At 54.9% G+C, this 15739-nt stretch overlaps 1 protein-coding gene across 1 annotated transcript in view; it reads left to right on the top strand.

Annotated features, from left to right (window-relative positions):
• LHX4 (LIM homeobox 4) overlaps positions 1-15739 on the top strand; it is a 60083-nt gene that overhangs the window by 32692 nt on the left and 11652 nt on the right. Inside the window, exon 3 of the mRNA XM_006126940.4 lies at positions 13047-13249. Within this exon, the coding sequence (XP_006127002.2) occupies positions 13047-13249 (203 nt within the window). The remainder of the gene's footprint in view (positions 1-13046; positions 13250-15739) is intronic.

The following is a 15739-nucleotide window of genomic DNA, read 5'->3' as shown; positions in this document are numbered from 1 at the left end:
TTTTCTGGTCACGGGCTCCACGCTGCCACAGGAATGTCCACACCTCCTTTGGGTACTGCGCTCTGTGAGGAATAAGGGAAGCTGACCGGAGTGTTTGCTTCCATCGGCCTCCTGCTATGGGGAAACTTGAAACAAGGTACATCGACCCCAGCTACGTAATTAGCGTACCTTGATTTGACCTTTCCTTTTAGTGTAGACCTGGCCTACCCCAGCTCTGAGCCAGAGGGAAGCCGTAGCTCTTAGATAGTACTTATTCAGGGATCAGGGCAGAATGTAATGGATGCCTGTGTTGACTGGCAGCTCAAGGCTGAGGGCTTAAAGGACTGAGATATTGTCAGGGATTCCTTTTAAACCCCCATCCCCTCCCAAAGGAGCACTGGTTCCACCAGCCAAACCGCTGTCATGTGCCCTTCTCTACTCAAGTCTGCCTTGTGCTCTTGGCATCAAGATGGGGGAGACAAGAGAAGGATTCAAGAGGATCCATTTGCCTGCAGAATTTTCTGTGACCCAGCTCCCTCTGGAAATGGTGAGCCGCCGGGCGGAGAAGGGCACATGGAATCAGTATGTGGTGTCTGTGGCTCGCAGAGGGGTTTCCTGGCTGGGTCCGGAGTTAGCTTTGCCAGCACAAGGGGCAGAGTTGTACCTGCTCTGAGTGTCTCATGTGACAGTATAATTTGGGTTGACAGATGGTTTAACCAAAAAACCGAACACCCTGCCCCCATCTTCCCCCCAAAAAAAACACTGGGGAAAAATTCTGTTGAGGGGGAGTAAAAAAGGGAGGAGACCAAAGTTGTTGAGCAAAAAAACAATTCTGAGAATTAAGCAATAAATAAACAAATAAATAAATAAACAGCGTTAAAACAGCATGGCCCCTTTCAGAGCCCTTTCAGAGTGCCTGCAGAATCACAGTAGGCAGAGCGGGGCTGGCGAGCAGCTTTTGCCCCCGTTTGTCAAGGCCTGAGAATAGGAATAGGAACAGGGGAGCGGTTGAGCACTAAGACCCAGGGATGGCTTTGCTTCCCCTTGGTCTTTAGGCTTTTTGCCAGCGGCCATTTTGTTTTCTTGATCAAGCTAGAACGCAGCTTCCCTGTGGAACCAGGTAAGCAGGGAGTCCGGGGGTGGGGTCTGGGGGTGTCGGGGGCCTGGGAGGAGGAAGCCAGGGGTTGGGCCCAGTTGCTGAGTATGTTGTAGAGTTGCCAGGTGTCTGGTATTTTCGCCTCATGGCTGGGGGAAAAAATCAGAAAATACCGGACATTTTAGGTGTCTGGGTCAATACCGGACACCTGGCAACCCCAAGTGCAATGGCATCTTAAGAAAACAGGATTGAGTTCCTTACCCACCTGTAATTATCCCTGAGGATCCCAGGCCTTTAAAGTCCTACAACCCTCACTCTAAGACAATTCCCAGTGGTGACACCGCTGTGTCTGTAGGCGTGAGCAAGACGGTGTTAGAGATCTGTGTGTGGGTGTACACACGGGGCATTGCTGGATGGGGTAGGCCATGTAGCACCGTGTTGGCCACCATTGGAGATGGGATACTGCACTAGATGGACTGTGCTCTGATCCAGTGTGGCAACTCAGGCCTTCCTACATGTGGTATTGCTAGAGGTGTGTATGGCTTGTTTCTCCAAGGCCATATCACCTGGTCTGGCGAGATCTCACTGATGCACAACGCCTGGGATGGTCAGTGCTGGGCTGGGAGACCAAGTGGGCTAGCGATGAGCAGTGCCTTAGCTTGGTGTTAGGGGCCGTCGGGCTTCTGACGGTGCCCTCTTTTGGCTGAAACCTGAGTCTGGGGCCCAGCTCACCTGTGGCTAGTGAAGATCCAATCGCAGTTTCCGCAAGCACGTTAATCCCCCTCTCCTGGCTGAACTCCAGCATGGGTGGCTCCCGTCTGGCTCCCAAACCCCCTCGGCATGGAAGTCAGTTTCCACCTTGTCATTCGTTTCCTCTGTGGAGTGTTGTTGAACTGAGTTTGGTGCCTTTGAGGAGACGGCTGCCCACTGCTCCAGCGGGGACTGCACAGTGCTGATGGATGGAGTGACTCCGCTATTAATAAGTACAGGCGTTAATTCTGCAAAGCACCTCTTGTTTGTGAGAGCGGATGGATACGTCAGCCAATAATGGTGTGTAGCAAGGCGCTCTGTGTGTGTGTGTGTGTGCGCGCGCCAAGACACTGCTGTGCGAGTGTGAGCTCAGAAGCCCTACTGAAGGTGACCTGGCTGACTATGCTAGATCAATGTGTGGGGCAGCTCTGTGGGGTGCAGGGGGAAGATAACTGAGCAGTGGGGAGTACAGAGGGGGGCCAATGCGGAGTGCTGAGGGAGTGGGCACTGTCCGAGGTGCCTGTGTATGTCTGCAGGTCCTGCCCGGGGACGCAGGGCATTGCTCCATGACATGCGGCTGTGCCCTTTGGCTTTGTACGTGGCACTGCTGCCCACGCGTTTCCAACCAGCGTTTCTTGATTCACGTGGCGTGAAGTTCCAAGTTCCAGGCAGCCAGTGGCAACAATACCCCATTGTTCTGTTTCTTTTCGAAGGAGCAGCATCTGCTCCGTTAGAAACCTCTGTTCAGCAGAACGAGCTTGTGCCTTCCGTCATCCTGCAGCCCCAAGTGCTTGGCCGGTTGCTTGTACCAACGCGAGAGAAAAGTCACCGTGTCTGGCTCTGAAATGCAGCCTCCTCTGGGGTGAAATGCCACCGCTGTTGGACAGCAAACAGCACCGCTTGTGCAGCAATGCGGGGCAGCCTGGGGACAACGCCACATCCCCCTGAAAGGCCCAGAGGCGTTTCGAGAAGGAGAATGTAATTGCCTGAGTTGGAATTTGGCCAGCACTGGAACTAGTGTCCCCCACTGCTGTGTCATGGCAGGGGATCTTAAATTACCCCAAGGGTAAGATAAGGGTTATAACCCACCTGCAAGATGGCATTTCCAATGGCTGTGCAGCACAGGAGACCCTGTACAGGCAGAATATACTGTCCATGCTGGGGTCACCATCGCAAATTGCAATGGGGTCGGCACTCACTTCAGGCGAGCGCCCCTGTTTGGCTGAGTGCAGCTTCCTGCATTGCCTCAGTTTTAAAAGCCTTGCAGCTACTCAGCCGTCCAGCCGAGTCGGGGTACTTCTCTAACCGAGTCCCATCGCGGTGCCCTCTGTAGAGCGCCTCTCAGTTTAATTCCTCACTCGGGAGCGAGTGGCCCTCCTCCTGGAGACAGTTTCTTGCCCCTCACTCAGGGCTTTACCTCAGTTCATCATAGTCTCACAACAGCGCTCCACTGTGAGCTAACCATTGTGCCAGCCAGCTACCCTGCCGGGTCTGGGCTACAACTGAGCTGCCGTTAGTCCTGCAGCTCCTTTTGTAGTCCTCCCTGACCCCTGATTGGCCATTTCCTTCAAAGCCTCTCTAGCCTCCTGGAGGACTTATCTATGGCTCTTTCTAGGCTTGGGGCCTTGTCCGCCCTGTCACACAAATACAGGGTGGCTAGAAGTGACTCTGCTCCATGGGGGGGACTGAAGAGGGCCCACACTGGACCCCCCCCCTTGAATGGAAGGAATAGCTCCCTCCTAGCACCCACTCCCACCGCAGCAGTCCAGGCACAGGAATCCTTCCCAGACCTGGTCCCTCTGTTCAGGTGGATTTCAGGGGCAGTTCAAGCAAATCTGGGTCCTCCTGCAAAACCGTGCCGTGGTGGGACCGCTGGCTGCCCAGGCCCAGCGTCAGGGCCAAGTCGTGCCCCCTCCCCATTCCCAATTCCTTTGCCACGCCAGCACATGTGCCGCAGATAATGGGCAAGAGCCTCAGGTGCTGTCAGTCAGGGATGCTGCCCCGAGGCCAGCGTGTCCCAGACAGGTGTGCGGGGGGCTGGGCAGGGAATTAGGGCCGAGGAAGGCTGGAGGTTTCCTGTCGCGCAGGCGACTGGAGGCCCTCGCAGTGTTCTTCAGCCTGGGCTGCTCCCCTCCCCCTGGCGCTCCGTCAGCACAAAGTAGGAGCCATTGCTCTTGCGGTTCAACCTCTCCCTGGCGGGGCCGAGCCAGAGCACCAGGAAGCCAGGAGCACGGCAGGAGCTGGGCCGGCTGACGGGCTGGGAATGGGGGGTGGTTGTGACCTCAAGGGGGGGTGATCTATTCAATGGCGCGTCCCGCCTTCTGTGCAGATGCCCGCTGACCCTGTGAGGGGCGGCATGGGGTGATGGGCACAGCTTCCAAAGCCCCAGAAAGAGAGACCATCCCTCTTTCCTGCACCTTGCTGGCCGTAGTCTGTTCCATCGTCCAGGGACTTACTACCTCCCCGCCCGCCCTGCCGACACACACACTTCACTGGCTGTTTGTGTCTCACCCCACATGGCTGGCCAGGCTGCCCCCAGACATGAGCGCTGGGTTTTGTTTACTGCCAGTCTGTGCTGCGGCGTTACATCAGGCCGTGTCTAGTGATGCTTTCGGGGGCTGCTAATGCTAGGCCCAGAACTGTGTCTCCCTGGGCAGATCTATCTTCCCTCCAGCCGGGCTAGCTGACCACTTTACAAATCTCCCTGACTGGCGGGCTAGAGTGAGCCCTAAATTCTCTCTTGCCTCCCCCTTCCAGCCGTATTTCCCCCTTTTCATTTAGCTCTTCCTTCCTGGCCTGCCCCCATCAGGCTGTTAGTTCAACTGGGCGCTTAGTGCTCGGCGCTACAGCCTGGGACGTTTTCTCTAGACGCATGAAGACAAACAGCGCTTCGGCTTGTGCACAGCCGGTCGAGGAGGCGGGAGAAGGCAGGGCAGGGAGGTGCTGCCTCCTGCAGGTGAGAAATGCATTCCTGTCTCTTCCTGCGACTCCTCCCATGTTCTCTGCCGGGCTGCACTGGTGCGCTCTGGTTTACCACTGCCCCCGGGCGCAAGCTGAGTCAAGCTCTGAACCATTGCACCAAGCCAGCCACATTTGCATGGAAGTAGCAGATTCCATGCCAGGCTTTGGAAGAGCTTCACAAACATTAAGCGCCGGATCCATGGCCCACTGGCCAGATACCCTTGGATTTCAATGTGGAGCAGGTCCCAAATGCCAGACTCCCAGCGTCTCTGTAAAGCTGGGAAAGCCTATTAGCCCCAGATGAAAGAATTGAAAGATCCTCTCACACTCCATTTTGTAACCCACTATGGCTGTGTCTACACTGGGCCACTTATTCCGGAAAATCAGCCGCTTTTCCGGAATAAGCTGCGAGCTGTCTACACTGGCCCTTGAATTTCTGGAATAGCAATGATGCTCTACTGTACAAAAATCAGCCGCTATTCCAGAAAAACTATTCTGCTCCCGCTCGGGCATAAGTTCTTATTCCGGAACACTGTTCCGGAAAAGGGCCAGTGTAGACAGCCCAGTAGTCTTTTCCGGAAAAAAGCCCCAATCGCGAAAATGGCGATCGGGGCTCTTTTCCGGAAAAGCGCGTCTACATTGGCCACAGACGCTTTTCCGGAAAAAGGGCTTTTCTGGAAAAGCAGCCTGCCAATGTAGACGCTCCTTTTCCGGAAAAACTGAAAACGGAATAGTATTCCGTTTTAAGCAGTTCCGGAAATTCATGGCAGTGTAGACACAGCCCATGGGTACCACCAACTAATTACAAGTCACCTGGGTCGGTGTGTGTCACCTCCACACCCACGTTGTCACATCCACCTCTGGGACAGTGCTCAGCCGGGGTGTCAACATAAGAACAACTAGACTGGGTCAGACCAATGGTCTATTTAGCCCAGTATCCTGTTTTCCAACAGTGGCCAATACCAGATGCCCCACAGGGAGTGAACAGAACAGGGAAACTTCAAGCAATCCCTCTCCAGTCATCCATTCCCAGCCTCTGACCGAGGGTAGGGACACCATTCCTACCCATCCTGGCTCATAGCCATTAATGGACCTAACCTCCATGAATTTTATCTAGTTTTATTTTTTTGAACCCTGTTAAAGTCCTGGTCTTCACAACCTCCTCTGGCAAGGAGTTCCACAAGTCGACTGCATGAAATAAAACTTCCTTTTGTTTGTTTTAAACCTGCTATCTCTTAATTCCGTTGGTGACCCCCTAGTGCTTATGTTATGGGAACAAGTAAGTCACGTTTCCTTATTCACTTTTTCCCTCACCAGTCATGATTTTACAGCTCTCTGTCAACGTGTCTCAGCGTACATTGGGGCTTTCTTTAGAGCTATGTCGCAATGCCCCGGCAGCTGCCCTTGCCGAGGCCTAGGGGAGCGGCTGCCCAGCCCTTCCTGTCATCTAGGCTTATAGACGCTCTTAAATCTCATACTCAACCCTGCAGCTTTTCGGTGTCATGGAGCCCGCCCGGCCTCTTCACATTGTGGCGCCTTCCAGCTCCTCTGTTCCACCCTGACACAGCAGGGCAGCCATGGCAGCGCCACAGAGCTCGCTCGGGCGTTACCTTGTGACAGGGCATCTGCCCTGCACTGGCCCTTTAAGGGCAAAACCCCAGCCCTGAGTGAGGGCTGCGCGAGAAACCCCAGCTGAGGGGATTATTGCCAATTCGGGCCTAGCTGGGGGCTATATAAAGAAGAGCTCCTGGAAGGCGGTGGGGTGGCTTTCTAGCTGGAGAGTAGGAGGGACCAGGCTGCCAGGGAAGCAGGAGGCGTCTTGGAGGCAGAGCAGGGGAACCTCTGGCCAGGCAAGCTCCCAGGCTGCAGGGCCTGAAGGGGCACTAGGGCTGCAGAGAGGCAGCCAGGGGAGGCAAAGGCAGCAGGTCCACACCCCTTGCTGATGCTGAGTGGCCATTCCAGACTGCAGTTTGCCCTGAGGCAGGGGCTAGATGAAGACTGGCCGTGGGTCACTGAGGCAAGGAGGGTCTAGGGGAGCTGGGTGTTCCCTGGGAGGACGCTGGAGGGCAGAGACTGCTAAACACCCCCTGGGAAGGGGACTGAGAGTCACCGGAGTGGGCACTGCTGGAGGGCGGTGTCTGGAAGCGTCATGGGTCTGGAAGGGGATCGTGTGGAGTGAAGACCTGGGGAGACACCAGCCAGAGGATGTGAGCTAATTCCCAGGGCGACCGGAAAGAGGTGCCGTGGTGGTGCGTCTGCCCCGTGACATACCTGGAAAGGAAACCGAGGCACAGAGCTGACTCTATCCAGCTTAACACAGAGGAGGTGAAGGGGTGACTGGCTCACAGCTAGAAGTATCAACGTGGGGTGCGAATAGCTAATAATGGGCTCTCCCGGGTAGCAGAGCAAGGCCTAATTGGATCCAACGGCTGGCAGCTGAAGCTAGATGAAATAGGATTGGAGGGTTCTCTAAACAAGCTACTCTAGGGGCTGGTTTGGGGGCGTTCCCTGGCCTGTTATCCAGGAGGCCAGACTAGAGATCACTGTGGTCCCTTTGAGCCGTGGGATGGATGACTCTGGAGCGAAGAGGCTTGGGCCGGCCTGCCTTTCTGAACTAGAGGACGTGAGCGGTGGGTGAAGGTAGGGCTGGGGGGGCGAGGCCCCATCCCGCACAGGAGTCAAGGCCCCCACCACCATGGAGAGGCGGGGCAGCATGCAGCCCAAGCCGCTGCAGCCCTGGAGCACAGGGAGGGGAAGTGCCAGGGGGGGCAGCAAGACTCTGCCTCCAGGGCAGGGGGGGCGGAGTGTGGGCGGGGCCAGGCAGGGGTGAGTGCTCTCATGGAACCGAAATCCACCCAGACTGCACGTAATGCCCCGCCGTGCAACAAGGGGTTCACGATTGCGTGCTGCAGCCTGGCCCCCGGCCCAGCCGTTGCTCCCCAGCAGAATTCGGTGGCCGAGGGAAGCCCTCGAGGAGAAGCTAAGAACATCGCAGCTGAGCAAACGCTCACCCAAGGTTGCCCTTGCTCCGGAAACAACGAAGGGCTTTGAACAAGCTCAAACTGGTGCTGGAGATGGACCGAACTCACATCTCAGCCTCTCCCTTCCCTGGCGGCCCAGGTGTTCTGCCACCCTAAGCGCTGTGTTAGTCACCGACTGGCAAATCTACTAAGGGCCACCGTGCTAAACTCTGAAGGGTCCAGTTTGCACAGAGGGACCGGTGGGGACTGTCTTTCCCCAGACAGCAGGGACACGGATGGTGACATCAGCTGGGACTCACTTGGACCCTGCCGGCCTTTGCTGGCTTGCCCGGTGGTGCCATGCCTCAGTTCTGAGGATGCTGATAAAAGCAGCGGAAGGTGCAGAGCCTCTGGAAGACAGGAGGGGCAGGCCAGAGGCCTGCGGAGGTGGAGTGATACTGAACTGAGACGCAGATGGTTGCTGCTGGCTGTGTGCTCCACAGCCTCTGGCATAGAACGACAGCTGAGGACCTGCTGGAAAAGGCAGTGACCCTCGGTATCAGGGCTCAGTCCCTAGCTCTGTCCCAGCCATACCAGCACTTCCTCAGCCGGGCTCTGGTTCCCCCTTTCTCCGGGGGTCTGGCTATTCCAGCTGGGTAGGAACCCGGTTTCCTCTCTTGCCAGAGTTTACAAATTATTTTCCCATCCTGAGTGGGAAGAAAACGTTGTAATCGTGGAGCACCCGAAGTGCCACGATCGATTCGGTCTGTTGTCTGCTGACGCGTTTCATTCTGATCATGTCAAACCCTCGCGGTTCTCTTCCGACTTTTTAAATATGGTTTTTTTTGGCAATTTCTCAACTGTGCTTCCTTTCTTTTACCGTAGATTGCCAGCTCCTTAGGTTGGGGTCTAGTTCCCTCTGGGGCTGGCTCCGTGTGCCAGTATGCAGCACACGGCCCTCGAGCGTGGCTGCGACATCTCAGGGGTCAGTCTCTCCTGGCCTGGAGTTTCACAGCTGCTCTGAGAGCTGGGCTGTCCAGAGGCGGAGTGCTGGTGCTTGGCTCACACGGCTGTGTTGGGGAAGGGAAGGGGCCCTGGAGCAAGAGCTCCAAGCTGATGTGCTGGTGTCACATGCCTGTTACTAATTTGCCTGTTAAAACCAGATTGCTGTGATGTCAGGCAAGCGTTGCTGTGTGTAATCACAACGGCAGTGTAGTCTTTTCCGGAAAAAAGCCCCGATCGCGAAAATGGTGATCGGGGCTCTTTTCCGGAAAAGCGCGTCTACATTGGCCGCAGACGCTTTTCCGGAAAAAGGGCTTTTCCTGAAAAGCAGCCTGCCAATGTAGATGCTCCTTTTCCGGAAAAACTGAAAACGGAATAGTATTCCGTTTTAAGCATTTCCGGAAATTCATGCCAGTGTAGACACAGCCTAAGGGTGTTGGTAGGACTGCTCAGAGTTATGCTAACCAATGAGATAAGCCTGGCCTAGGGAGGCCCAACCTGGGTGTCCTATTCAGGGCTTGTCTCCACTATGCCGGGGATCCACACTGCGGTGATCAATCCACCAGCCATCGACTTGTCGTGACTGCCACACGCCCCCTGCTTCCGAGGTTCTGCTCGCACCGTGCACCCTGAGGCTCAGGAACCGTGGGCCTGGCAGCGCGAGTGGCTTTAACCGGTGCCCGAGTGAGATCCGCTGAGAGGCTCAGTGATGTCCCTGCTGACACGCGGCGTTAACTGTCCGTGAGGAGAATTCCTCTGGGCTCGGCCTGCAGTGTCTTTCAGCGAAGCCACAATTCAGCACGTCACCCGTGAAGGGCTCACCCTTGAACGGAACTTTCCCTTTATTTCCATGTAGTGCTCACTTCAGAAAGCAGAAGTCAGGGGAAGCAGGTGTCCCATGGAAGCTGGAGCCTCCCTAGTATCTACCCCTTCCCCCCATTACTGCTCTGCACGCTGCTGTTCTGATCATAATCCCCAGCTGTCACCATTTGCAGGAGACCCAGTCTTTCCCATCTAGCTCCACGCCCTCTGGCTTGCTTTTTGTAAGGTGCATGGCTGGGATCGCTAACAAGCAGGTGTCGGTCAGTTACTGTCTGGCAATGCAGCTTTGGGGTTAGCATTTATATTGCAGTGGTGCACATAGGCCTCAGCCAAACAGGGCCCCGGTGTGCTAGGTGCTGTACAAACACATAGGAAATGACCATCCCTGCTCAAGGAGGCTGTGGTTGTGGAGCTGTGATGGGGCCTGTTTGTACCTGCTGGAACAGCCAGTGCCCGCCCTGAAGAGTTGACAGTTGAAACCAGTCAGACCAGGGCAGGAGGGGAAACAGAGGGGCAGGGAGAGACATAACTTGCCCCTGGTCACCCAGCAGTTAGTAGCAGACTGACAGATGTGGTTCTCTCAGGGATTTAGGTGGCTAATGTAGACACCCCAGGGTGGGCATTTAGGCCTTGAACTCCTCATGGCCTTTGTGTGCATGGGGGAAACACTGTAAAAAGCTACGTTAGTGATTGGAAACCATCCCGCTCAGGCGGCAGCTGGAAAGATTTGTAGGAGAGGGGAGCAAAGCTCTTTTGGTGACACCTCCCACCCGTGGTCCTGGGTGACTAAACCCAAGCAGCCAGGCTATGCTGTGCAAGGTCTTGTCCACAGGCGAGATGGTGCCCAGGCAGGCAGGGGGCGAACGGAACGTGCTTTATGCTGCTGAGTACAGTCAGTGTGGCCACCTGGGGTGTGAGCACAGCTCGCTCCCTGGGTGAACACGCATTAGCTGTTCTGTACAAACCACAGCAGGCTTTCCCCTTGTCTTCCCAGGCCCGGAGTTCAGACTTTTAGTGCCTAATTGACCTATGCAGTTAAGAAACAAACAAACCCTCAGCCCAACAAACACAAGAACTCAAGCAAGGAAACTCAATGCAAAACAAGCTCAAGTGACAACACTGTGACATTTGCACAGGTCCACTTTTGCCGTGGAAACCTGTCCCAGTCAAACAGCACCACGAACGCCAGGCAATCAGCTGAGAGCAGACGCTACCAGCGCAGCACCACGGGTGGGGAGGAGGGGCCGTTGCCAGCCTTTCCTGGGCAGGCAGGACATGAAAGATGAGCTGAGGCAGCTTTCACTAGCCAGTGGTGTAAATCCTACCATCAGGGAAATTGCTTCGCTGGCTAAAAATTGTGGTGGGGAAGTCCATTTATTTTTCATTTTTCTTGTGCTCTGGTGACCCCCGGCATGAATCACTGTCTGCATGTGGGTGGAATTTACACCAGGCGTTCTCATTCACGGCGCTAGTGCACGTAGGGAAGCTGCGTTGCTAGCCACTACAAGTGGGTAGTTTGCAGAACTGCTGGCAGTAGCCCCCTTAAGAGCAGCTCTGTGCTAAGAAAACTCTGCGCACCTGCGTTCGGTGTGATGGTCACAAGGGCATGTCCTCACGGGGATCAGGGTGCTCTCTGTTAATACCTAGAAAGAAGGGGAGCAATAAGTCATCCCATCAGGAGCCATTCATTGGAGCAGGACACTTTTTCACCCCCTTCAAAACAACATTTTGGTTACTTACATGTTTGATTTTTTAAAACAATGGTATGCTAGCTAGCTGCACCTCAGGCAATGTGGTCTAGCAGGGAGGGCACAGGAGACTGAGTTCCTAATCCTGGCTCTGGCCGCTGATGTGTGACCTTGGAGAAAAGTCATTGCTCTGTGCCTCGGTTTCCCCTCCCACCCACTGCCAGGGCACGTCTAGACTTGCTTCCTCTTTTGAAAGAGGATATGCAAATGTGCACCAAATTTGCATATCTTCTTCCGATTGCATTTTCGAAAGAGGATCTTTCGAAAATGAAAGTAATCTGGATGCAGGTTTTTCGAGAAAAAACAAAACCCAAAAATGCTCTTCCTAAAAAAAAGGAGGTTTATGTGTTTTTTTAAAAAAAACTGCGTCCAGCCTACTTTCATTTTCTAAAGATCCTCTTTCGAAAATGTGATCGGAAGATATGCAAATTTAGCATGAATTTGCATATCTTTCAAAAGTGAAAGCAAGTGTTGTCTGTTTGCTTGTAAGTTCTTTGGGGGCAGGGACTGCCTCTTGCTATGTGTCTGTACAGCACCGAGCACACCAGCCCATGGTCTCATTTGGGGCAGGTACTGTGGCACTAATATACTATACATGTAGTACTCGGCTGTCCTCTTGCTCACAGTTGTTGTCTCAAGCCCAGTGGCTTGTCTGGTGGCAGGGCTGGATGTTACCTTGTTTACTGTCCTATGTATAGGACATTAGTGCCACGGTAGCGAGAACATGGGCTGGTGTGTCCGGTGCTGTATGTACACACTTGTTTGTGTGCCAACCAGGCGCAACTCTGGGGAAGTCGGTTGTATCCCTGTCAGACTGACACGTGAGCTCAGAATCACACTCAAGGTATGAACCAATAAATGCTGTTCAACCCACAACACTGGTGGTGTTTTTAAACCCCGTGCACCAGCTGGATTTAAACACCAGGCTGTAGCAGTGTCATGCACTGAAGTTGCTAGCGGCACAAAGCAATACACTCTCAGACACACACTAGCTGTGTATTCATTTGCATTCGCTCCAACCTAGACAGCCTCAGGCACTCCAGCACGCTCCCTTCCTGTCCGGCTGTCCACGCATGTACTCCCTAGAGACACCATCAGCCTCGCCAGCCCAGGTGGCTGCAAACCCACCTGTACACACAACCCCAGGTGCCTGCTGTCAGTTGCACCCCCGAGAAAAGGCAGGGCTATTCTCAGGCACACTCCAGTGAGCCCTTCCAACGCACACCCACGCCGGCACAGATCCCTTCACCGAGATGCGCACACATGCAGACCCCCGTCTCCCCACAGGGCCCAGACCCCCACAGCCTGAGCCCCACGGTTGTGTGACAGAGGAGGTGTCATTACAGTGTAAGAGCCCCATTATTCTGCATTAATCTGGGATTCATCATGCTAGCCGCACGCGCAATTAATTTATTTGGTATTAATGGGGATGAAATATGTACTGTCCTTGCAGGGGAAATCGCCCTGCCTATAAGCATTAGTTAAAAGGACCATTAAAATCAAACCTCCTTCAGCGCCATTAGGCCCGTCTTTCACGCTGAAGAAGACAGAGCCGTGCTGTGTGAAATGTCATGCATAATTAGGTTGATTGCTGTTTTAAACTCTGCCCCTTCTTTCCCACCCCCTTCCCCGTCTCCCTCCAAGGCGCGCTCTCCTTCGCTGCGTGGGCGCCTTTATTCCTCCCTGTCGCGCCAGCCGCGTCCGCGCTGCCACTTGTCCTCTTTGCAGGCGTTTTGGTACGAAATGCACGGCCTGTCAGCAGGGAATCCCCCCCACCCAGGTGGTCCGGAAAGCCCAGGACTTTGTCTACCACCTGCACTGCTTCGCCTGTATCATCTGCAACCGCCAGCTGGCCACAGGCGACGAGTTCTACCTCATGGAAGACGGGCGCCTGGTGTGCAAGGAGGACTACGAGACAGCCAAGCAGAACGGTAGGTGCTGAGCCCTAGGGTCAGCGCAGCGCGGAGGCGGGAGGGTGACGGTGGGAATTCTACGTCTGCAGGGCGGCCTGAGCTGGGGTTATGGGGCCGCTGATTTCAGGATCCCAGGAGGCTGTTTGATGGTTGGTTTGTCGCTGATGTTTTGGATTTTTAAGGGTCCCCGTAGGGTCGGTTGTTGAGTTCAGAAATTGAAATGTGGATCCAGCTGCTGAACTGTATCCAGCGACCAGAGTCGTGGGGGGTGTTTGGATCTGGGGCTAAACTTCAGGTTCTGGTCTCGTTTTCCGATGTTTAGTCCCTGGCTCAGCAATGCACAGGCCTAACTTTAAGACATGAGCCGTCCTTTTGGCATCAGCTGGGCCATTCACGTGCAGGGCCAGGCAAACTGGGCCCATGCCCAGGGCACCATAGCCAGAAGGGTAACTGGTCCTGGATGTTGCTGGGCAAAGGGGATGGGGGGGGCTGGACATGCTGGAAACACAAGGCTGGGGTTGGGGTACAGGTGGGAGGAAAGTCAGGGGCTGGACTGAAGGGGGTGCTGTGTAGAGGTTGGGGCGAAGGGGGCACAATGCAGGGTTAATGATAAAGGAGGCACAGGATGGGGGTGCAGGGGCTGGGGAGCCCATGGAAATGGGGGGTGCTTTGGCCACAAGGATCAGAGCACCACAACACAAGTTGCCCTAGAGTGCCATATTCCCTAAGGCCGGCCCCGACATGCATAATGCTATCTGTGTGCCCATGCCGACGTGCTGCGCAGCTAAACCCGGGCTCTGAGCCTCGTTCTCCTTGCCTTCCTCTCCCCCCATTTTTTGTGACTGGGCACGTAAGAGCCCAGAACCTATGTATCTTTAAGTTCCTGCTGCCCCCCCTGAAATCCTAATCCAGCCGAGGCAATGACGGCAGGTCAAAAGGATTATAAACTCGGGTGCAAAACAGACAGCTGTCGCAGCTTGACTTTCAGGAAGCAGAGCGCCTGTTTGCAGAGGAATGCGCATAGGGCCAGGCTTGCAAAGGCGTGTAGGTGCCTAGGTGTTAAGCGGTGTCTAAGCGCCATGCTCCCTGGAGCTGCAGTCTAGTCCCGTCTCCGGGACAAACCAGGGCTAGTCTGAGGAGTTTTATGAGAGGAGGCCTTCAGGGGAAAGCCAAGTCTTGCAGCAAGTGGCGGAGATGGGGGAGGAGCGGGTCTTGGTTAGTTCCAGAACCAGCTCCCTGCCCGGTGTGGGGGTGCTGTGCTGCTGTTTGTTGGATGAAATGGACCAGGGTTTCTTACCACTCCTGGCCATGAAAGACTTTGCAAGCGTAAAGGGTGTTCATTCTGGAGTCCTGGCCAGACGGCCAGTGTGCGGCAATCCCGTTGCAGCTGAAATTCTCCTCCTCGTTTTGGGTGGATGGGGAATTTGTGTTTGTTTCCTGCCCCCCAGACATTCCTCTGTAGGGCTCTGGGAAGCAGTGCTGCATGTCACCGCCCGGAGTTGCTCAACTTCAGTGCTGCTGAAGTACACGAAGCCAAATCCTGCCCTTTCCTACACTCACCGAGGCGGCCTGGGGATAGCCCAGGGGAGAATGTGCCCCAGGAAGGAATGGGGCCGTCATCAGCATTAATCAAACAAGATCATCGTTAAGCGAGACCCCACATTTCCCTCCCCCCCAGAAGCAGGTGACCTCTCCAGGGCCCTGCTGCACAATGTTGGCAGAACGTTGAACAGCAACGTTGAACAGTGAGCGGACAGGCCTGGGTGTGAGAGGCAGGGCCAGAGTGACCGCACGAGCCTCGGCGGAGGCAGGTGCATAAAGCAGATGCCGCTGACACTAGAGCTGAATTTGGCTCTAACGCTGTGGCGCTTCCCGTTTTTCCATCCATAGAATCATAGAATAATAGGACTGGAAGGGACCTCGAGAGGTCATCGAGTCCAGCCCCCCGCCCTCAAGGCAGGACCAAGCTCCACCTACACCATCCCTGACAGATGTCTATCTAACCTGTTCTTAAATATCTCAGAGAGGGAGATTCCACCACCTCCCTTGGCAATTTATTCCAATATTTGACCACCCTGACGAACCAATCAGGGAGCTACAGAGCCAACGGAGCGGGGAGGCGAAAGCCAAGGCGCGGGGAGGGCGGAGGAGAGAGAGACGCTAGCTCTCGAAACGGTAATGAATCCACAGAGACGTCCCAGCGGTGCCTGACTGAAATTAAAACTGAACTGGTCTTTAATGGATTTCACGTTGACAGGCCCTGACTTCTCATTAATTAAGGACTCTATTTTGACCTAATCAATTTGGCGAGGGTGATGCAATGCCTATTTGTGCTGGGGGGATGAATGTAATATAGCTCCGATTCCATTACTGCCTCCCCGCGCTAGCGAGGGCCGGGGTGTCACAGCACTTGACAGCCCGTGGGAAGGAGAGGGGGACAGGCAGTTTCCTGTCAAACACGGGTGCCTCTGCGTGGATTCCAGGGGCGTGTCACCTGAGTGGGGGGCG

Source organism: Pelodiscus sinensis, chromosome 9 (genome assembly GCF_049634645.1).
Source record: "Pelodiscus sinensis isolate JC-2024 chromosome 9, ASM4963464v1, whole genome shotgun sequence".
Lineage (NCBI taxonomy): Eukaryota > Metazoa > Chordata > Testudines > Trionychidae > Pelodiscus > Pelodiscus sinensis.
Note: the sequence above shows the minus strand (reverse complement) of the source record. Positions and strands in the feature narration are given on the sequence as shown.